Source organism: Tenrec ecaudatus, chromosome 13 (genome assembly GCF_050624435.1).
Source record: "Tenrec ecaudatus isolate mTenEca1 chromosome 13, mTenEca1.hap1, whole genome shotgun sequence".
Lineage (NCBI taxonomy): Eukaryota > Metazoa > Chordata > Mammalia > Afrosoricida > Tenrecidae > Tenrec > Tenrec ecaudatus.
In genome coordinates, this window is record NC_134542.1 from 10,394,048 (window position 1) to 10,416,846 (window position 22,799).

Genomic DNA, 22,799 nt, shown 5'->3' on the forward strand with positions numbered 1-22,799 from the left:
GCAACAGATTGTGTATCTGTTGCTTCTTTTTTAAGAGGAAAATCTGGGTTGGAAATGGCGTGCTGTCCTATTCCTATCCCAAATATATGTTTGAGGAGTTACAAGGAGCATTGTGATCCAAAAGGATACCCCCAAAATAAAAGGAAAATATAGGCTTGAAATACGAGTGCATTTAAAATGTTTAAATGATTATTATTACTCTTAGAAAGCAAGCGTACAGAAATGTTTAAGAGCTTCACGGGGCTCTTGCCTTTAACGTGGCGGGCTATCGTACAGGCCATTCTACTCTGTCTGTTAGGGTTGCCGTTAGTTGGAAATCAACTCAATGGCAGTAAGTTTTAAAACACATGTGTGAATATGTGTCTTGTCGCAATCGCGTTTTAAATTCTATATCATTTACAGTATAAAGATACTATTATCAGGATTACCAAAGACCCCACGAGTGCTACTTATATTTTCTCTCCGAAAGCTGATCATACTGCCACGACAGGGGAACAAGGCTATATTCTTAACCCTTAGATATGTGAACGGATTTTGAGCTCACGCTTAATCATACGCTCTAGCCTACCACCAATCGGCTGGTCGGATGCAGTCCTGGTCTATACGTACCCTAATGAAGGGGCCACTGAAGCTACGGGTGCTATAGCAATGTGTTGAAGAAATCAGGTCGTGCCCATCTATCAGAAAGAATAGCATCTGGGGTCTTCAAAGTTTGCCTTAAAACAAGCAGCCGTCTAAGTGAGGTATCTGCTAAATCCAAACAGAGCACACCAGCCTCTGTTATCCAACGGTTGACGAGTGAATCCCAAGGCCAGACGAGAGAATTGTATTAGAGCATAAATTCTGAGCACTTGGTTTCAGAAGGGATGACAATGAAAGTCCTAAATCCGTTTGCAGCGTTCCCATGGGGAATAAGCCTTCATTAACCGCCCCTTAACTGTTGGCCAGGGATGTCAACAGTCTTGCCCTCGGACAGAATGCATTGGAAAGTAGATTAATGAAGAAATAGTTAGGTTAAAACTTGATACCTTACAATATTTTACCTTTTGACCCATTTTAAATTTGTTCTAGTTTTTATTATTCTCTACTTGCTTTTGGATTGAGAGCTTCCCATGTTTTCATTTGCTGGTTGTTGTTATTGTTTTGTCTCTTTTTTGGGGGGTGTGCTTTTCTTCATATGAAATCCAGGATCGGTGAATCTAAAGAGAAATGACTGAATTGATCATTTCTTTTACACAGAGTTGGTAGGAAATGGAAAGCTAATGATGAGTAGCTAATAAACGATGAATGCACGGATGAAGAAAATGTTCCAGGGGAAGCAAGAGGCTGCTTGTTCCTGTTGAGATTCACAGTCTCCGAACCCCTAGATTGAGCCTCTTTGAGTTGGAATCAGCTCAATGTCAGGGGGCTTGGTTAATAGTTTAGTGGAGCTTTGATCTGCATTTTCTGATTTTGTGTGTTTTTCAAGGTACCATTTTGTCTATTGATGAAATCTATGGTTTCTCTCTCTTTCAAAAATGAAAATGAGTGTCATTTTATATGTTGTATTGAGCAATACAAGTCCTGATGGTACATGGTTAAAAGGCTTACAACCACCCCAAGGGAGGAAAATGCAGCATTTGGCTTCCTTAAAGAGTACCGCATGGGAACCCCACGAGGCGCTTCCATTCTGTCCAATAGGCTTGCCATGAGTTGGGGTTGACTTGATGGCAGGGAATTTGGCTTGGCGTGTTGAGCAGGTTGAACAAGCCAGCAAGTTGTTCAAGGTGACGTCTGAAAAAGCCTCCTTTGGGTTTAAAAACTGTGTGCTTGAGGAAAGGTGCTGGTATCACAGGAAGTCGGGCAGGTGCGAAAGTGCCTGTGGGAGCGATGTGGAAGCACCGGGTTGCAGTTTCATACTCACGGCAAGACAGGCCACAGTAGTTCCAGAAGGTACAGGAGTGAACTCAACCAGGAGATGTCTTTGTCAGCAGAAGCGTTTGCCGTGTTGAATGTGATCTGTACAGAGGAATCTCAGTACATTACACTGACTCTCATACATTTTTCATTTCTGAACGCAGAGATGACTCACGGGTATGTGTTCTCTTTTGTGTTTTGGCGTATAAACAGCAATGCAGAGACTCCCCTGATGTGTGATGGTTCAGAGCCCCAGCAAGGCAGCGGTGGCAGCAGCTCTGCGAGCAGCTTCGGTAGCTCCATCACAGCTTGCAAAAAGGTAAAGTGGCCTCAGACCGGTTTCTTCTTGCACATGAATGGAAACATGAGCATAAGTGACACATTTCAAGCATTTTTTTCTAAAGCAGACACAAGAACCACAGCAAAAAGCAAATTGGTGCCATGATTCCCTGCCCAGGCAACCCTTGATGATATTTATGTGACACGTTTTTGGCATGATATATGATTTTTTAAAATTCATGCAAATGCTAAGAGAGCTTAAACAGTACATACATATACATGTAAAAATTGTAACCCTTTTCCCCAATCCACCTCAACCCGCACCTCCTCTTCAATCCCCTCCCAAACTTAACCATGGGGCAACTGCTTCATGGTTTCCCTTTAGAAAGATAGTTATGGGCTGACAGTGATTCCACTTGTTATAGGCAGTCCCTGAGAGTGATTCTAACTATTATAGGCAGTCTTTATCTAAGAAAGATATTTGATTCCTTTTGATGTCTTCCTAAAGAGAAGAGGGTTCTTGGGCTTATGGTATCAGGAGAAGCAGAATTGTATCTCCAAGAAGGTAGAGTTGGTAAACCTGTAGATCATCCTTGAAGACACTTGCAGGAAGTTATCATTGTTTGTTGCTTTGTTTTGCTCTGTCTTGTGTTTGTTTATAGTATTATCTCTGCAGGTCTATCTAGATAAGATAGGTGAGATAAACAATCTTGAGGAGAAAACAACAGGTCAGACGGTTCTGGGGGGACATGGGAGAAGTGGAGGTGGAGGAAGGGAAGTGGTGTTAACAAACCTAGGGAAAAGGGAACAACAAGTGATCCAAAATCGGTGGCGAGGAGGGTGTTAGAGGCCTGATAGGGCTTGATCAAGGGCAATGTAACAGAGAGGAATTACTGAAACCCAAATAAAGGCTGAGCATGGTAGTGGACAAGAGGAAAGGGAAATAGAGGAAAGAACTAGGAGGCAAAGGACATTTATAGACGTCTAAACACATGCATGTATATATGTAAACATATTTATATATGATGCTGGGGAAATAGATCTATCTGTATATATTTATCGGTTTAGTATTAAGGTAGCAGAAGGACACTGGGCCTCCACTCAAGTATTCCCTCAATGCAAGAACACTTTGTTCTATTAAACTGGCATTCCATGATGCTCACCATCCCAACAGGGTCGCTAAAGACAAAGTGGGTGCATAAGAAAATGTGGTGAAGAAAGTTGATGGTGCCCAGCTATCAAAAGATATATCATCTGGGGTCTTAAAGGCTTGAAGATAAACAAGCAGCTATCTAGCTGAGAAGCAACAAAGCCCACATGGAAGAAGTACACCAGCCTGTTTGTGATCATAAGGTGTCAATGGGATCAGGTATCAGGTATCAAAGAACAAAAATTATATCATTGTGAATGAAGGGGAGTGTAGATTGAGCAGGGACCCAAATCCCATCTGTAGGCATCCCTACAGAACATCCCCTTATAGAAGGTGGAGACCAGCCAGTCAGACTGTAGTGTAGCAATGATGAAACATACAACTTTCCTCTAGTTCTTAAATGCTTCCTCCCCAACACTATCATCATCCCAATTCTACCTTACAAATCCAGCTAGACCACAGGATGTATACTGGTACAAATAGGAACTGGAAACACAGGGAATCCAAGACATAAGAACCCCTCAGGGCCAGTGGTGAGAGTGGCGATACCGGGAGGGTGGAGGGAAGGTGGGGTAGAAAGGGGAAACTGATCATAAGGATCTACATATAACCCCCTTCCTGGAGTATGGACAACAAAAAAGTGGGTGAAGGGATACATTGGACAGTGTAATATATGACAAAATAATAATTTATAAATTATCAAGGATTCATGAGGGAGGGAGGACGGGGAGGGAAGGGAAAATAAGGAGCTGATACCAAGGGCTCAAGTAGAAAGCAAATGTTTTGAGAATAATGATGGCAACAAATGTACAAATGTGCTAATACAATGGATGTATGGATGGATTGTAATAAGATTTGTATGATCCCCAATAAAATGATTTTAAGAAATAAATAAACCACATAAAATTATCCGATCCAACCATCTCATTTTCTTAGTAAATTCTTCTCAGACCGAGACATAGAATGTCCAGACGTTTGAGATCTGAATTTCTGGCTTTGTGTTTTTGTTTCTGTTTGATGGTGAAGCACATATGCCTCTTTTTAAAAGAATCATTTTATTGGGGGTTCTTACAACTCTTATCACAATCCCTCCATCCATCCATGAGTCAATCACATTTGTACATCTGTGACCATCATCATTTTCAAAATATGTTCTTTCTATTTGAGCCCTTGATATCAGTTTCTCATTTCCCCTCCCCCATGCTCCCTTCTGAACCCATGATAATTTATAAATTATTATTTTTCATATCTTATACTGACCAATGTCTCCCTTTACCCACTTTTCTATTGTCCATTCCCCCCTGGGAGGGAGCTATATGTAGATCCTTGTGATCGGTTCCCCATTTCTCCCCCCACCTTCCCCTTCCCCTCCTGGTATGGCTACTCTCAATATTGGTCCTGAGGGGATGATCTGTCCTGGATTCCCTGTGTTTTCAGCTCTTATTTCTACTCATGTACAGATCATATGCATCTTCTTATCAAAACTTAGAGAAAGTCACTAAGTGTTTCATTTAGCATAAAAAGGGTAAAAATCCTCACAGTTGTAAATCAAGACAAATTCTCTACACATATTCTATTTTAAATAACTATAATATCGCTTACTAATTATTATATATTTATGCGTTGATCTGTTCATTGTTGTGCCGATGTGAGTCTTATGTCCTCTGCTAGTTTTCAAGTACCACAGACATTGACAAATACCTACACCTTCTAGATGGTATGGAAAACTGTAATTGGGTAATATTTTCTTTTCATTCATCATCGAATTTTTTAAAAATGCACTTACCTTTTTAACTATTGGCTTTTTAACTATTGGCTCTTAGTATCACATGCTATAGAAGCTATGAGGCATTTTACTCTTTTAGAAGTCTTGTAGAGGGGTCAATGCCATGAATTCCAGTTTTCAATATAGAATCTGAAACACTATAATTCAAAGTGGTTTTAAGTAACTTATAAAAAGACTTCAAACTCCAGGTGTCCAAGCCTTAGGTATATTCTATTGAACCCTGTAGCTCCAGACTATAAAGTTATCAGCAGGTGATGTATATTTCAAAAGTTTAATTATTTTCCATCCAACCTGTTTCTTACAATATGGGATATATATAAACATATAAAATCTAGAATATAATTCTCAATAGCTATTATTGAAAGTCCGTGTGGTATAGTATTTTTAAAAAGGATCCAAAACTGAGTGTCCAAATATAACAGCCAGTCTCACCACTTCCTGGTCATGGTGTCTGCGTGTCTCTACTCAAAAGGCAACGAGGACCCCAAATCAACAAAACCAAGCCGATGCCAAACCTGCTGGACAAGGTAGAAGCGCCCTGTAGGTTTCTGAGTCTGTAACTCTGTACAGGAGTAGAAAGCCTCGTCTTTCTCCTGTTCAGCAGCTGGTGGCTTCACAATGCTGACTTTGTAACAGCAGTTCAACATATAACAACTACACTGCCAGAGCTCCTAAAGGGAACAAGGAGAAAATATATCTAAACTGTGTCTAACTCACAAGGCTGTCCAAGTGAAGCTCCCTTCTTCCTTGTCACTCAAACTTCAGAATAGGTCATTGAAATCTATGAGTAATTCCCCAAACTCTTTTTATCTAATAGCTTCATCTTCTTCCCATCAAATCCCTCTGACCAGAAGTGGCATAGTGCTAACTTAACTGGTGAAAGAAATAAACCAAGGGTCCCAAAGATAAGGCATAAGCTGGGTAATCAGCCTCTGATCGATAGCAAATTGACTAAATTTCTTTCCTGTGGTTCATTGTACATCTCTAAGCATTTTAAAATTTAGACCCAGGAGTAATTGCTTCAGTTTCTCTTTTCTATAGGGAAAATGTGATCACTGAAAGTCGCATTGTAAAATCAATAGCTTCAGGAAAGAGATTGGGGGGGCACTTATTTAATTATGCACTGGGCTTCTAACTACAAGGTCAGCAGTTCTAATCCACCAGACACTACTTGGGAAAAAGATGATGCTTTCTGATCCAGTAAATATTTACAGCTTCAGCAACCCTATATGGGGTTCCATGAGACAGAATCACCTGTATGGCAGCAGGTTTGGCTCATTAGACAAAGGAAACCCTTTCCATATCTACCCATACCTACACCTAAACCGGGTCTCATATCTATGTCATTGAGGAACTGCCTTTTCTCCAGCGCTAAGATGAGTAACTGAAAGGCTAGCTGTCTGAACTCACAAGCCTATCCAGCAGGGTCCTTGGTCAACAATCAAGTCTCTCTGCTCCTTTGAAGATTATAGCCTTGCAAACCCCAGGGGACAATTACATTTGTCACTTGGAGTTGCCATAAATTGTAAATTGTTGCCATAAGTTGTAAATTGATGAAGACATCTACCAACTCACCACTTCATTGCCATGTATACCTTTATCCTGGCTATTAATAGCATCCCCTCCCACAGAGGTTAGATTGACACCCTGGCTGCAACAAAGCTCAAACAGAGGAAGATTTATGAGGTTGTCACAGGACCAGGCATGTTTTCACTCTGTTGTGCATAAGGTCGCTAGGGGTCAACTTGATGGCATCTAACAACAACATGGAGACTTAGAACTGGTTGGCAGTGATTACATTGTGTTTAATCAGGTCATGAGCAAATTATTAAGTGTGAATTGCTAAGCCACTTAGAATACTGCCCCCGCCAAGTTGACATAAAACCTTAACTATCATGATAACTATTGATGTTATAAGAAATTATTAAGTGTCAATTGCTAAGCCACTTAGAATACTGGCCCTGCCAAGTTCACATAAAACCTTAACTATCATGATAACTACTGATGTTACACTGAATAGTAAGAATTTTTTTCCATTAAACGTGATACATTATTTGTTTTAATTTTACAGTTTTATTGATACTTCATCCACATGCCATACAATTCAGTAGTTCAGTCATATCAAGAGTTGTACAACCTTTACCACAATCAATTTGAGAACATTTTCCTCTTCCTTGAACTCATTGTTATGTCATTTTCTCTTTCAATTTTAGCAAAATTATGCAAAATAAAATATTCTCCAATTCAATAGTTTCTGCATGTATAATTTTGTGCCATCGATTATATTCTTCATGTTTACAATCATTGTGATATCCCTCTCCAAACTGTTCCACCCACATTAAAAGGAACTCAATGCCCTAAGCAAACACTCTTTCTCCTTCACTCATGGTAACCATAGGACAAGTGTGGTTTCTTTTTTTATTTAGTAGTTTTCTTAGCCTCATATTCATATATCATTCCCTTCCATAGTTAAATCTCTTTTAAAAGAGTGAATATACATCATCACAATCCATTTAAATGTTCTCTACCCCTCCCACATTCATTGATTGTGACCCAGCCCCTCTCACCCTACCCCTTATCCACCCTCCCATTCCCGATAAATCACCGCATCAGCTGTTGTCTGTATGCATCCACTCTTGTGTTTCACAAAAATGGAAACCTAAAGAAACCATAGAAAAATGAAACAGAGAGAAGAAAACAATAATAATAAAATAAAGAGTAAAAGAAGATACCACCAAGAATATTTTCAAAGCCAAAGAAGAAATTTCAAGCAAAAACTCTTTATGTTTCTACCTAATAAATAAATATGTTCTTTCCAGGAAGGCAATAACATGTTGTGTTCCCAACTGCACCTGGAATTCAATGACACAAGTGAGCTACCAGGCTTCTTTTCCCATTGTGTGATCTTGGCCAGTTAATACATTGTTTTCCTGGATTCCTTAGGCCTGGTGTGATGGTTACATATAATATTTGTAAAAACATTTGGCACATAATGGATAATCAACAAATATTATTTTATTAGCTGCCATTGAGTCAGCTCCTACTCATGAGAGGCCATGTGCAACAGAACAAATTTCCACCCAGTCTTGCGCCATCTCCATCATTCGTGTACGCTGGAGTTCCTTGTATGTTGAGTGCCTGCCAGCTTCAGTGCTCTTTCAGCACTGTGTCTAGCAGCATCTGACTGTGGTCCATACAGTTTTCTGTGGCTAATTTCCAGAAGCAGATCACCACGCATTTCTTCTTTGTCCTAGTCTGAAGTCACCTCAGTTCAATAAACTGAGAGACCAGTGGGAGCAATAGATGCTGCTCCAACTTAACATTTATTCACTAACGCATTGTGTTCATCCAGGTAGACTAGTGAAACAAATTCATAAACACGCCTATGTGTATAAGAAAGTGTTTTATATGCAAGAGAAATTAAACATCCCAGTCCAGTCAGATCAAGTCCATAAATCCGAGATTAGCCCATATGTCCAATACTAATCTATAAATTCCTCTTCAGATTCACACAACACATGCAATGACACTGAATACAGGAAGATCACAAGCCAGTGGGTGGGAAGTCTTTTGGATCCAGTGGTGGTGTAAGCATCTCATCACTGGCAGGGGTCTTCACATGGCTCCTCCAACTCAGGGCACTAGCGTAGCTCCATGTGACTTTTCAGAAAGCATGCCTCACAGAAAGTGAGCCTGGGTCCCACCTCCAGAAAGCTATATATCTCCTTAGTGCCTCCAAATGAAGTCATCAAGCTATGACCTGATTGACAGGCTAGACTCCACCCATTCACTCTTAATCCTTGCAAATTGCCCACTGATTATGTAACTACCACACTCATTATGTGACATTTGTATGTATTATAATGGTAGAATATCTACTATCTATTTCATTTTGTTTTTACCACAGTGTACATCTGATAGGAATGATCACCAAGGTGTAAGGCAAGCGTAGCCCCAGCTATGAGGGTTAAGTTTATGTGTCAGTTTGACCTAGGCATGATGCTCAGTGGTTTGACAGCAATGATGTGATTTGACTGTCATGTTATGGTGTCACTGCCATTTGTGTGATGACGTAGTCACTCTCTACATTATGATCTTAGTCTTTAGAATCTAACGATGTTGATAAGTTAGGCGTGCACTTGTTTCCAAGTCACCGTTCCTTGCACTAGGACAACAATGTATTTAAATAGACTTAAGCATGCAATCTGACTATAACATGCCATGCACCTCATTAGACTAAACATTTAGATTGTCCTCTAGTTTGGAAACATTACACCCAATGTTATATGTCCCCAATAGCTGACCACTTTCATCCAGGATTTATTTTCACATACTGAACATTCACCATTTGAATTACAGAAGAAACAAGTCTCTGAAGAGGACTCATGAGAGGAAATAATTTTTGGAGGAAAAAATCAACACCCCAAATTTCCTACTCTTTCTATTTCACGTTAATTAAATCTGCCTTAATCGTGCACTTATCAAAGGCAGCAGACTGGAAACACATGGATTCCCAGAGGCAGAGTCTGAGCTTAGTATGACATGTGATCAGCTCTTTGAAGTTTCAAGAGCTTCCTTTGCTACAGTGAGACCCCTTTAAACAGACTTAAATTTGCCTTGAAGAGGATAGCACAGACCCATCTGAAGGATGACAGAGTGCCAATCCCTTGAGGTCTCATCTTCCTCTGTAAATACACTGTCTTCTACATTTATATCTTATGGATGACATGCAGCTAACTAACGCAATTCAATTAATGTTTTCAGGCATGAGCATAGAAATTGGGAGGCCTTTCAGAATCTGCTCTATATTCCTAAAGATATTTTATGCATCAGACTTATATTGCCTGTGGTCAAAAGTTCCAGCAATATATTCTCAAGGAGAAGCACATGCACTGGGTTTTGAAGATTGGTAGTCTCTGGTGAAAAAGAGTTATAATAGTCTGTGTTTATAGAAGCTGGGTCCCTGAGGGAAAAAAATCACTTTAGTTGGATAAAGAGATAAATATATAAGAAAAGTAAGGAGAAATATTTATAAATTATCTAGGGTTCATGAGGGAGGAGGTAACAAGGTAGGAGGGGACAAATGAGGAGCTGATGCCAGGGGCTTAGGTAGAGAGCAATAAGAATGATGAGGGCAATGAATGTATAAATGTGCTCTACACAATTGATGTATGTATAGATTGTCATAAGAGTTGTATGAGCCCCTAATAAAATGATTTTTTTAAAAACATTTTATTAGGGGCTCATACAACTCTTATCACAATCCATATATATACATACATCAATTGTATAAAGCACATCCGTACATTCTTTGTCCTCATCATTTTCAAAGCATTTGCTCTCCACTTAAGCCCTTTGCATCAGGTCCTCTTTTTTCCCCCTCCCTCCCCACTCCCCCCTTCCTGATGAGCCCTTGATAATTTATAGATTGTTATTTTGTCATATCTTGCCTAATCCAGAGTCTCCCTCCCCCCCCCCCTTCTCTGCCGTCCATCTCCCAGGGAGGAGGTAAAATGATTTTTTTAAAGAAAGGTAAGGCGAAAGAGAGAAATCTAATTTAGCTGTATTCACCTTTTTAATAGGATCAACTTTAGACTTTTCCCCAAGAGAATAGGCCAATATTAGCTCCATAGATACATGCAGACTTCTGACCCTAGAATTGGTCTATCCACTTCTAGTCTGGTCCAAGATGTCCCGTTCTATCACCATTCTGAAAGAGTAACCAAAGGTTTGAAGAAACAGGGATAATTTTAAGGAAAGAAGTTGAAATTTCCTGATCAAAGGTTATGTTTAAGGAAGGCTCTTTCAGGAATTGTAGGAAGCATCCCTCAGAGCAGAAGGAGATTGGAGTCTGGGGTGCTAGGAAGAAAGCAAAGTTCCACTTGGCAATCCAGAGTGAAGTGCACTTCAAAATAATGATCACTAGGCACTGGTGGCAAAATGCGTCTCACATTGGGCTGCTAACCATAAGGTCACAGGTTTGAAACCACTAAGTGATCCTTGAGAGAAAAATGAGACTTTCTGTTCCTATAAAGATTCACAGTCTCAGAAACCCCAAAAGACAGACCTATTTTGTTCTCTGGTGTCTCTATGAGTTAGAGTCTACTTGATGAAAGTGTCTGGCTTCTGAGCAGGTCTGGTGGTATAGTGGTTAAGCTTCGGGCTGTCATCCTTAAGGTCAGCAGTTGAAAACCACCAGCCTCTCCTTAGGAGAGGTGCCTTCTACTCCTCTGAAGAGTTATAGTGTCCTAAATCCACAGGGCAGTTCTCTGAGAACCAATTGACCCATGGCCGTGAGTTGTTTTTGTTTGTTTGTTTGAGACTTGTCTATGACTTGCCATTAGCTGCTGCCTGATCAGCACCCAACTTATGATTCCACTGCATAGTGATTGCAAACACTGTGTCCTGTCCTGGACCATCTCTGTGTTAAGTTGTAGCTTGGACCTGTGTGATTCGTAAGGTAGTTATTGGTTGATTTTCAGAAATCCAGGCTCTCTGGACAGGCAGGTGGTGACTGTGCATGAGGTGCACTGGCTGGGAGTCAAAGCGAGCTCCCCATTGAAGCCTACTAAAGAGCCGCCACTCTCCGCGGGCAGTTTGAAGAGAAGGACTCGGGGGAGTTGGGCACAGTCACAAGAGATGAGGCGTTCCAATGGGGATGTTGGGCAGAGAGGTGAGAGATCAACCAGGGAGGAAAGCCACGCATTCAGATCAGGCCTTGCCAGACACAGAGTGCCCTCTAGGGCCATTTGCACTGACCTACGGAAATTTCCGCGTGAGCTGCAGCACATGGGTACCTAGGATGCCTCAGGGTTACACTGAGGACAGATGCAGGTGATGATGGTTTCTGACCTAATTCCACTGTGGAAGGCTAAATGCCTTCTCCTGCCTGTGAGGCAGCCTGGTCGGTCCTTAGGGATAGAGGGAGCTGGGACAGGATGCACGTACCTTCGCAGAGCACTTGCTTTGGAACATGCCTACTTGCTGGTAATCCCATGTGTGAAACTAGGTTTCCTGGTGTCACACTGATTAAGCACTTGACTGCCCACTTGAAAGTGGACAAGTTCAAACCCACTAACCACCCTGCGAGGGAAAATGAGGCGTGCCACTTCTGCAAAGATGAAAAACCAGGGAACACCAAGGAGGCGGTTCTACTCTGTTCTGTCAGATTGCTATGAACCCCAATTAATTTGCTGGCAACAGGTTTGGCTTTGTGGGTTGGATTTGTAAGTGTTACTTAAAACTGTCAGTTATAGCATGACTCACTGTTTAAATGTCTCAGCTTCTTATTCCAGAAGGCAGGCAATCGGAGCACTTCCCAGGACTCATCTCCTCCCTTGGCCTTCAACACTCTCTATATATTTCAGGCTCCCAATGTGCTCGGCCAATTCAATTCTCATCCACAGCTCACTTCCTCAAATCTTTTTGCTGTGCATGAAGAATACCCGGAGGCATCTTGCAGTGTCTTTTCCCCTCTGAAAAAATGGAGCTCAGCAAAACCAAAATAGCTTACAACATTTTGTAGAATTATGACTGGGGCTACCCCACCGGAATTAGCCACATTCCTCTATTTTTCTTATTTATTCATTTTAGTTCTTATTTTAATGACTACTCAAATCTTCTGTGGTAGACGGGGTTCTCTAGAGATGCCAAACCAGTGACAGTTACATGTATGTGTGTGGATTGATATGTCTGTACATAGATTTATATGGGAAGAGATTTATTTTCAAGAAAGTTGGGGGGAAAAAACCCTATGTTTCAATTCTCACAGATGTGAAGTGGGAAAATCTAATCCAGTTCAAGTTCATGGATCAGATGTAAAGTGAAGGTTTCTCAAGGCTGGTATAGCTTCAGGGGCTGATGACCCAGAAAACAATAGGACCACAGGCCGGTAGATGCAGAGTCCATTGAATCTAAGTCTGCTGATAGCTCCCAGGATTGACAGGCAAAATGGAAGGCAGTTAATGAACCAGTTTCAGGACCCAGATCCAGTAGAAGTGAGTCTTTCCCCCTAAGTCTGCTTAAAAAGGAGTGGGTCACACCAGCCAAAAAGTCTTTTTTCTTGTTGCATCAAGCCTGTGACCTAAGCAAGGGAGCTCTACCGTGCTGACACTCAGAGTTGATTGTGCTTTGTTGTATCCTATCATGGAGGATTACTGCCCAACTACTGAGAACCTTAACCCAGCCAAGTTGACACAAAACCTAACCATCCCAGCTTCTTGATATTATGTATTAAGTATTTCTTTGGAAGGAGTTTAAATTTGGTTTTCTTACTGTAACCTGACATTCACCACTCCCTTCTCTTCACGTCTTAAAGGGAAGATGGGGCACGCTGTTCCCCATCACTGGGCCTCAGCCCTTCGCACCTTTCTTTGAGTTTGCAAACTAAGAAGCCCTTCCAGCTTCGGTAATTCGATTAGGCATCCGAATCAGCCGAAAGAGCTTGCCCGTCTGATGAATGTGCTCACTTTGCAGTTCTGCCAGGGTCAACTGGAAAGAAAGGGAAGGGTGTCGATACATTGGCATGGTTCCCTAAAGCCCCCTCTGGTTCAGGAGGGGTTTGTGCCTGGACTTATGAGGCTCACCTCTGCCTTTATAGAAGGAAAGCCATTATCAGGACTTACATGCACCAGGATAGGGAGCACCCAAGATGCGGGAGTACTCCCTAGCAAATTAGGTGTTCATCTATTAATATTCAGAGTAATTAAATGATATATTATAAAGGAAGTTACCAGTATATTCCATCAATTCTTTCTGGGAAGAATCTGAGAAAAGTGAATTGACTGTTCTCAAAAGGTCAAAAGCATGATACACAACCATTAAATTATTTGGTCCAAACCTGGTGACACAGTAGTTAAGCTCTAAGCTTTGAACTAAGAGGTGGTGGTTCAAACTTAGCACTTTCTTCTCAGGAGAAAGATGTCTGATTCTGGAATGTGTTCATCTTGGAAGCCTCCTGGAGTCCTAGAGCACTGCTATGAATAGGTATTGACACAATAGGAGTTCTGGTAGGGGGGTGGGTAGCTTTTAAGCTACTAACCACCGGGTCAGGGGTTTGAACCCATCAATCTTTCCAAGGAGAAAAAGGATGAGGTTCTTTGTTCCTTTAAAGATTTAAAGTCTTGGAAATCCAAAAGGGCAGTCCTATAGGATTGTTATGAATTGAAATGAACCCAATGGCAATGGGTTATTGTTGTTGTTGTTCTTTATCCAACAGAAAATCCAATACTTCTCATACTCGGCATGCACACACCACCACCCCCTCAAAAAAAATCCCCCAAACAACAGTAGATCTTAAACCATGTCATACGTTTTCCTATATGCGTGTTTGTTGTATATCATTTTTCTTAGGATTAAACATTTTAACACAAGCTTCAACGGATTGATGTATGTAGATGTTGTGATGGTTCTAGTTCCTGCTCTGATTTTTCATGGCTTTCCTTTCTTCCCTTGCCTTCAATCCACATTCAGGGAAATACTCATCCCAAAGGAGGTTTCTTTTAGACAGTTCTTTCTAATCTTGTTAACATTGCATTTAAAATCATAATAATAGATGTTTGGAATCATGAAGAGAACAGAAGACTGGGAAGGCTTGGCTTGGAATTGCTCTCCCAAGCTCTGTCCAGCCTACAGACCACTGAGGGCAACATTGTCCCCATGTCTCAGCATGTCCTAATTTTCTGAGTCTCACTTGTTCGGGAGAGAATGAAATCCTTGTTCTAACGATAATACACACTTACTCTTAAGCAGCAGTGGGCCAGTCGCCAGGCTGCTGACATGCAACAAAGCTTTACTTTGCAGGTGAAATGTCACCCCGGAAAGGTTCCAGGTTGCTACCCATGTTTATATTCAGCAGAAATGAAATGGGGTGATGCTTTGAGTCTATAGGACATGAAAATGGGGGTCTTGCTCAATATTAAAATTCTTTATTACCTTTTCACAGAGCCTTTGGATATAGATTGAACTTTCAAATATTCTTCTTATTGAAGAAATCACATAATAAATACTTCTAGGGTGCCCTCCCACTTCTAAAACACCATCCCTGGGGCAGAAAACTGCAGCAAATACCCAAATACAAGAGACTTGCGGAGCTGAACAACAAACTCTTTGCCCAGAAATAAAGGGGGGTGATAAACTGAATCAGATACTCATATACTTAAATGACCTGGTGGGAAGAAAACTGCATACACACATTCCAAAAGATGACTTGGAAAAAATTAACATTTTCATTACAAACATTTCACAAGAGGACACAACTATTTGATAAGATAGTTGAGGACTCAGTTTTAGGTAGATCTTTGAGAAATACATGGATGAAAGGGAATCAGAGAGCAATCCAAGAAGGTGGAATGAGCTGGGAAAAAAGCATGTACATCATAAAATATAGTTTGGGATTATGTAGAACAGCGGTTCTCAACCTGTGGGTTGTGGCCCCTTTGGGGATCGAACGACCCTCTCACAGGGGTCACCAGATTCATAATAGTAGCAAAGTTACAGTAATGAAGTCACAATAAAAATAATGTTATGGTTGGGGGTCCCCACAACATGAGGAACTGCATTAATGTGTCACGGCATTAGGAAGATTGAGAACCACTGATTTAGAAAAACAGATGGAAGTGGACTGAGGGTATATATAGGGGTTGGAGACAAAACCTGGAAGCATCCATATTATTCAGAGTGTAATATGTGAAATACCAGAGTTTGATAAATAGTTATCAGTGCAATACATTAATGTCTAACAAGGATGAGATGAATTCATGTCTATCTTGAGTATTTATGAGCAATAAGCCACTGTCTACTGTCCTTCTATCCCAGAGATTAGTCTACATGTTGATGACTATAATAAGTTCTCTCTAATGCTTGTTGGATCAGTTAATAAATTAAGGTCAATGTCTATTAAATAGACCATGAACCACTAGAAGAAGAAACACATCTGTTTGGGAAGAAATACAACCAAAATATTCCATACAAGCCAAGATGATGCGACTTCATTTCACCTATCGTGGACATGTCATCAGGAAAGATCAATCCCTCAAGCAGCGCATCATACTTGGTGTAGGGGAGGGTCAATGAAAAAGTAGAAGATCCTCAAGGAGATAGACTGACACAGGGTCAGCAACCAGAGGCTTAAATCTAGCAACAATTGTAATCATGGCCAGGATCTGAGCAATGTTGTTCCGTAGGGTTGTTATGAGTCAGAACGGGCTTGACTGTACCTATCAACAACCGCAACAATAACAATAATAATGAACCCATTGCTATTAAGTTGATACTGAATCATGGCAGCCCCGTGTGTGACTAAGTATACCTGAGCTCCATAGACTTTTCTTGGTAGTAATCTTTAAGGAACTAGAGTCATCCATCCTTGTCCAACGTCACCACTGGAAACAAAGCATCTGTGTCACCTACTCAAACAAACAAAGACTAACTGACATCACGGTGATCCTAACCCATAGAAACCCTACTGAGGGTTTCTACGACTGTACATCTGTACCAAAGCATCAACTCTCACCTTTCTCTAGTAGAGGGCTCCTGGATTTGAACTCTGACCTTGTGATTGGCACCCCAATGAGTAGCACGAGACCCCCCAGGACTGTTTGGGCCACCCACGGACATCATAATAATAGCTTTCTAGTACTTGTGAACACCAACAATTACCCAGAATCACGGGCATTATACCCAAAGACATCGTTTGTGGCCCATGGCCATAACAGCCACGTTTTTAACGACACGAATTTCCTTTTCCTGACTTCTGTTTTAACTGTTTAGTGTGGATTGAGTGAAAATTTCCAGAGCAAATCATCGCTTTTGCATTCAATAATACCCGCCTTTTGCTTCATTCCATTCTTTGTAGACCCTTCAATGTAACACCACTCATCCCACCTCGTCCCTCAATGTCCCAGCTCACTCTCCTTTCTTTCCTAACCCTTCTGAACCTTGTCCTTTGGCAAATGCTACCCCTCTAGTGTCAAACAGTTGATTATTCTGAAGTGTTCATACTCATTCATGCAATTGTTCCTTTTATAACCTGTCTCATACTGAGCTGAAAATTGAACCGCAGGTGTGAATTCATTTCTAAACCTGAGGGCGACTAAGAGCCATAGTCTTAGAGTTCCACAGTCACTATCCAACCACTAAGCTTGGCTTCTCTTGGGGTTTGGCTTCTCTTAGGTTTTTCTCCCATTCTATCCAGCATTTTCTATTGTGATCCCTTTCGGGGCAGTTAGTAGAGGTAGCTGGACGCCCCTGATTTCTTCTGGTCATGGGATTGTGGGGGCTGAAATTGTAGGACTCCATCCGCCCACTGGAGTAATTGTTTCCATGTGTATTCATTGTTCATCACTGCTCTTTCCTCCAGACAATCCTTTCATCTTATATGTTGCTCACAAGCTCTTAAGATCTCAGTCACTAGACACCAAAGTAGGATGTGTTAGTCTGGGTTGACTAGAGAAACCATTTCCGACACTCATATGTGTATAACAAAGGTCTTTATATACAAGAGCAATTGAATATTGAGACAACATCCCAGCCCAGTCCAGATCAGATCTATAAGTCGGATATTAGCCCATATGTCTGATACCAATCTATAAATTCCTCTTCAGACTCATGCAACCCATGCAATGATGCCAAGTGCAGAAAGATCACAGGCCAGGGGTTGGAAAGTCTTGTGGATCCAGTGGCAGTGGAAGCATCTCAGTGCTGGCAGGGGTTTCCATGTGACTCTTTCGGCTCCAGGGCTCTGGCGTAGCTCCATGTGTCTTATCTGCAGGAATTTCTCACAGGGAGTGAATGTATGTCTCTCCTTCAGCAAGCTATGTATATCTCCTTAATGCCTCCACATGAGGTCATCAAGCTGTGACCTGACGGACTAAAGTCCACCCCTTCACTCTTAAGTCTCAAATTGACAACAGATTGTGTAACTACCACATAGAATAATATACTCAGCTTATAGATGTGGAGACTGAATCTCAAAGAAGCTCAGTGACTTGCCTTAGGTTTTCACAGTGAATTAAGGGAGAAGTTGGGATTTCAGAGCAGCTCACTCTTCAAGCCTCTGTGCTTTCCCTGCCTTCTAGCTTCTGTGAGCTACATAGATTCAAATTACAAAGGGAATAGAGAGGAGAGAGAGACCTATACAACTGTTAGGGGTCCTGTGGGTGACCAGCCTTCTCTGATATCCCAACCTAACTATCATCTACAACTCTTATTTTCCATTACTGCACCATGTTAAGTTTTCTTATAACACTTGCAATTTGTAATTAAACATTTATCTGACTCTTGCTTTCTTATGTACAACTTGACTCATATGCCAGATTTTATTCTATTATTATTTTTTAAATAAATAATTTTACTGGGGTCTCTTACAGCTCTTATCACAATCCATACATCAGTTGTGTCAAGCACATTTTTACACTTGTTACCATCATCATTTCCAAAATATATTCATTTTACTTGAGCCCTTGGTGTCAGTTCCTTTTTCCCCGCCCACCCTCGTGAACACGTGATACTTTATAAGTTATTTTTATTTTACTATTTTGCACCATCCACTGTCTCCCTTCACCCACATTTCTGTTGTTTGTCCCCCCGAGGGGGGGGTTGTATGTCAACCATTGTGATTGGTTCCCCCTTTGTCCCCCTTTTCTCCCCGCCTTCTTCCTACCCTCATGGCATCGCTACTCTCAACATTGGTCCTGAGGGGTTTATCTGCCCTGGATTCTGTGGGTTGAGAGCTCTTATCTGTACCAGTGTACATGCTCTGGTCTAGACATATTTGTAATATAGAACTGGGTCACGACGGTACCTAACAACAACAACAACATGCATTTAAACAATCTTTGTGAATGTTCAGTGCATTAAAGCAGAAGACAGGAGACAAATAAGTGTTTCTGGGTGGTATACATGGTTAAATGCTTACTGTTAACTGAAAGGTAGGAGTGGAGTCTTCCCAAAGACCCCTCGGAAGAAAGACCGGGTGATCAACTTCCAAACAGTCAGACACTGAAAACCACAGAGAGCACACTTCTAATTAGATGCCATGGGGCCACCCAGAGTTGGAGGAGTCTGTACAACAGCTGGTTTTTAAACAGCCGGAGCTGGCATGGAAGATTCAACCGAGGGAACTGGGAGCATCATGTTTTTTTTACTGGAAACTGGGAGATGGATTTCTTTTAGGGAGGGAGGGAATTTGCATTTAGACATGAAGAGGCCGAGTGACAGCTGAAGATACCAGAGTCATCACTATAAGTTAGAAATGTGAAAAGCCAAGCTCCTGAGAAAGGTTAGAGCTGAAGATCAGATGTCTGAGTCATCTCTGGAGGTGGCAATTACTGTCCTGAGAGCGGATGAGGTCTCCAGCGAGAAACGACAGAGGGAGTAAAATGAGCAATTCACTGAGGACGGAACTCGAGGGAATAGTCATTCGTGGAATATGGAAAAAATAAAACTTAGTTAAAAGGAGACTTCTCAAAACTCAAATTCTCCTTTCAGTAATCTGGTCAAGATGAACTTCCTCCTAGGGAGAGCAGAGTAATCCATGTATTGTGATACAGACACTTGGATTCTTCTTTTTGTTTTTGTCCATCCCCCCCCTCCCTTATTGATTTGTAGGGAATCCAAGTGGGGCTGTGGATTGCACACGGGACTGCTAACAACAAGGTGTTAAGTTCCAACTTACCATCTTTTTTGAGAGAGGAAAATGAGGCTCTCTGCTTCTGAAACATTTATAGCCTCAAACCCCAGAGGAACAGTTATACTCTGTCCTACAGGGTCTCTATGAGCTGGATCACCTTGACTGCGCAGAGAGAGGGAGGGAAAGAGGGAGGGAAAGAGGAAGGATTGATTTGTTTTTTTCTTTCTAGGGCGTTAGAAGCAAATATCATCAAACATTTGAATAGACATTTGAAATAAGTATTGATAATAATCAACAATGAACTGCCACAATTTCATAGATACTTTCTACATGTATATGTTCTATAAGTATAACTGACTTTTTTTTTTAATTTGCCTATTTGTTGTTCAGAAAAAATGCACAGACAAACATACACCAGTTCGGCAGTTTCTACAAGTACTAGGGGCTTCATAAATCTGTGGAAAAATACAATGAAGAGATCTGGGAATTTTTCCAAGAACTTTCAGAAGCCCCCTCATATGCTTCAGTGGAAATTATTCTAGTTTCAAGTTGTGTCGGGTTGCCTTTGATCAAAGGAACCTTTATCAGGGTCTTTCCTCTGTCTCAGTCCTTCGAGCATGTGTTTGCCATCCGTTCCATGTTCATCTCTGAAAGGGCATCTATGTGATTCATTCCTCTTAACACCCCCAGTGCCCCACGCAGAAGGAGCAGAGGGAACCCCTGTTGACTGAAGGAGATGATAAAAGAAGCGGGAAGAGAAAGATAGAATGGAGCATCACAAATAATAAATCAAGGAAGAGAAGTGGTGAAGTGTTTTGAAAAGGCCAAGAAAATGTTAAGATGGGAGGAAACAGTCTAAATTTTACCATGTACTAATCATAATAGCTCTTATGTATCAACTTCTGTTAAGAGGCTAGCACTTACAAAAGACACGGCCGTGGAGTCTAGAGGACACAGGAGAGCTACTCCAGAGGATTTCCAAGCCTGTAGATCTTTATAAAAACAAACCACCTCATCCTTCTCCCACCTCCGGAGAGACTGGTGGGTTCAAACCACACACCCCTTTTCAGCAGTCCATTGCTTAATCCATGGTAACACCAAGACTCCTTGCACTTTTTTAAAGTTTCCTTATTAATCCTTGGAACAAGCAACTGAAGTGTCTTCACAAAGCAGAAATAAAAATGAAGTCGCAAAGAGACTACACCCCTTTCCCAAGTTTATTCCATTAGTACATGTTGGATAAAGGATTCAACTCGAGTTCTGCCTCCCAGATCCTGCTACGAACTCTTCCACTGCCATTTAACCCACCAGGGGCAGTTCTACTCTGTCCTATGGGGTCACTATGAGTCAGAAACTACTCCGTTGCAGTGAGAGCCAGTTGAGTCAATTCTGACTCATAGGAACCCTTTAGTATACAGTAGAACCACTCCCTAGGGTTGCTGACTGCCTCATCTTTCTCCTACAGAGCAACTGATGGGTTTGAACTGCACACCTTACAGTTAACAGGGCAACATTTAACTAACCTACCATTATTTTTTATATCAAGGCATTGCAGCACTTGTCTTGGGTTAGGTCTAGTTTAGGAAAAATGTCCTTGGCCACTCCTTCTTAGGTCAATGGTGTCTCTGCCTGGGTAACACAAATCGTCACTGTGGTCAGTGGCCAATGTAAGTTTGGAGGTGCAAGTCCCCTAGGGAGCACCTTGGAAGAAAGGTTGGACATTTCTTTCTGAAAAGTCTGCCACTGAGAACCTTTCGGAACACGGTTCTACTCTGAAACTCTTAGAATTGCTATGAGCACAAGTCCATTCCACAGCAAACGGGTGCCCTCCCATTAGTCCTGAATTTCTGAGCTCTGTTCTCTATGCATAGCCATGAGGCCACCGGTGCTCCTGTTCTCTATATGAGAGAGCAAATCACTTGAAAATGGAGCAAAAGGATCTGTCTTTATCGTTTATGACACTCATGACATCTTTTTAAGTGCCATCATTATGTCAAACTTGTGAACACACAGCGCGCTCCTTATTATCTCTTAGTCTGAAATAAGTGAGCCCATACCTAAAAATAGAAGATAAATAGATGAGTGGTTGAAAGCCTGGTGAGATTTCCTCTTTTCCTCCCTCTCAGAAAGTGGCTCTCTCTGTGGGTGGATGATATTCATAAGGCGTCAAAGTCATTAGCGTCTCGAGTCTAGATTCTTTCGGCCAAGCACTCCTTTTTGTCTAGTGGTGCGCCCAACCCCATCAAACCTAAAGTTTCCTTGGGGTAGAATTGTTTAGCATGTGACTCTGTGTTTTGTTGAAGCTTGTCCTTTTTTTCCAAGCCGTTTTATTGGCATATAATTCACAAATCATTCGATTCCATAGTTCCCTCATATTAAGAAATCCTTTTTAGAACATTGTCTCGTTTCTTATGTTCATCCATATTAGTTCCCCCAAAGCCTGCTTTTAGATCTATGTCCCTTGTTTATTTATTTAGCTCCTTTTTAAAAATCATTTTATTGGGGGTTCATGCAACTCTTAATACAAGCCACACATACATCCATTGTGTCAAGCACATTTGTACATTCGTTGCCCTCATCATTCTCAAAATATTTACTCTCCACTTAAGCCCTTGGTATTAGCTCCTCATTTTTCCCCTCCCTCCCTCATGAAACCTTTATAATTTATAAACTATTATAATTTTGTCATGTCTTACACTGTCGGACATCTCCCTTCACTCACTTTTATGTTGTCCGTCCCTCAGGGAGGAGGCTATATGTAGATCCTTATCATCGGTTTCCCTTTCTACCCAACCTTCCCTCCACCCTCACCACTGGTCCTGAAGGGATCATCTGCCCTGGATTCCCTGAATTTCTGGTTCCTATCTGTACCAGTGTACATCCTCTGGTAGAACCAGATTTGTAAGGTAGAATTGGGATCATGATAGTGGGGGGTAGGAAGCATTTAAGAATTAGAAGAAACATGTATGTTTCCTTGTTGTTACACTGCACCCTGACTGGCTCATCTCCTTCCTGGGACCCTTCTGTAAGGGTGTGTCCCGTTACCTACAGATGACCTT

General features: G+C 41.4%; 1 protein-coding gene across 1 annotated transcript in view; it reads left to right on the plus strand.

The window, feature by feature from the left end:
• Nucleotides 1-2,062: 2,062 nt before the first annotated feature.
• Nucleotides 2,063-22,799, plus strand: part of SPHKAP (SPHK1 interactor, AKAP domain containing) — a 113,646-nt gene continuing 92,909 nt past the window's right edge. The window contains exon 1 of the mRNA XM_075530199.1: nt 2,063-2,215. Within this exon, the coding sequence (XP_075386314.1) occupies nt 2,063-2,215 (153 nt within the window). The remainder of the gene's footprint in view (nt 2,216-22,799) is intronic.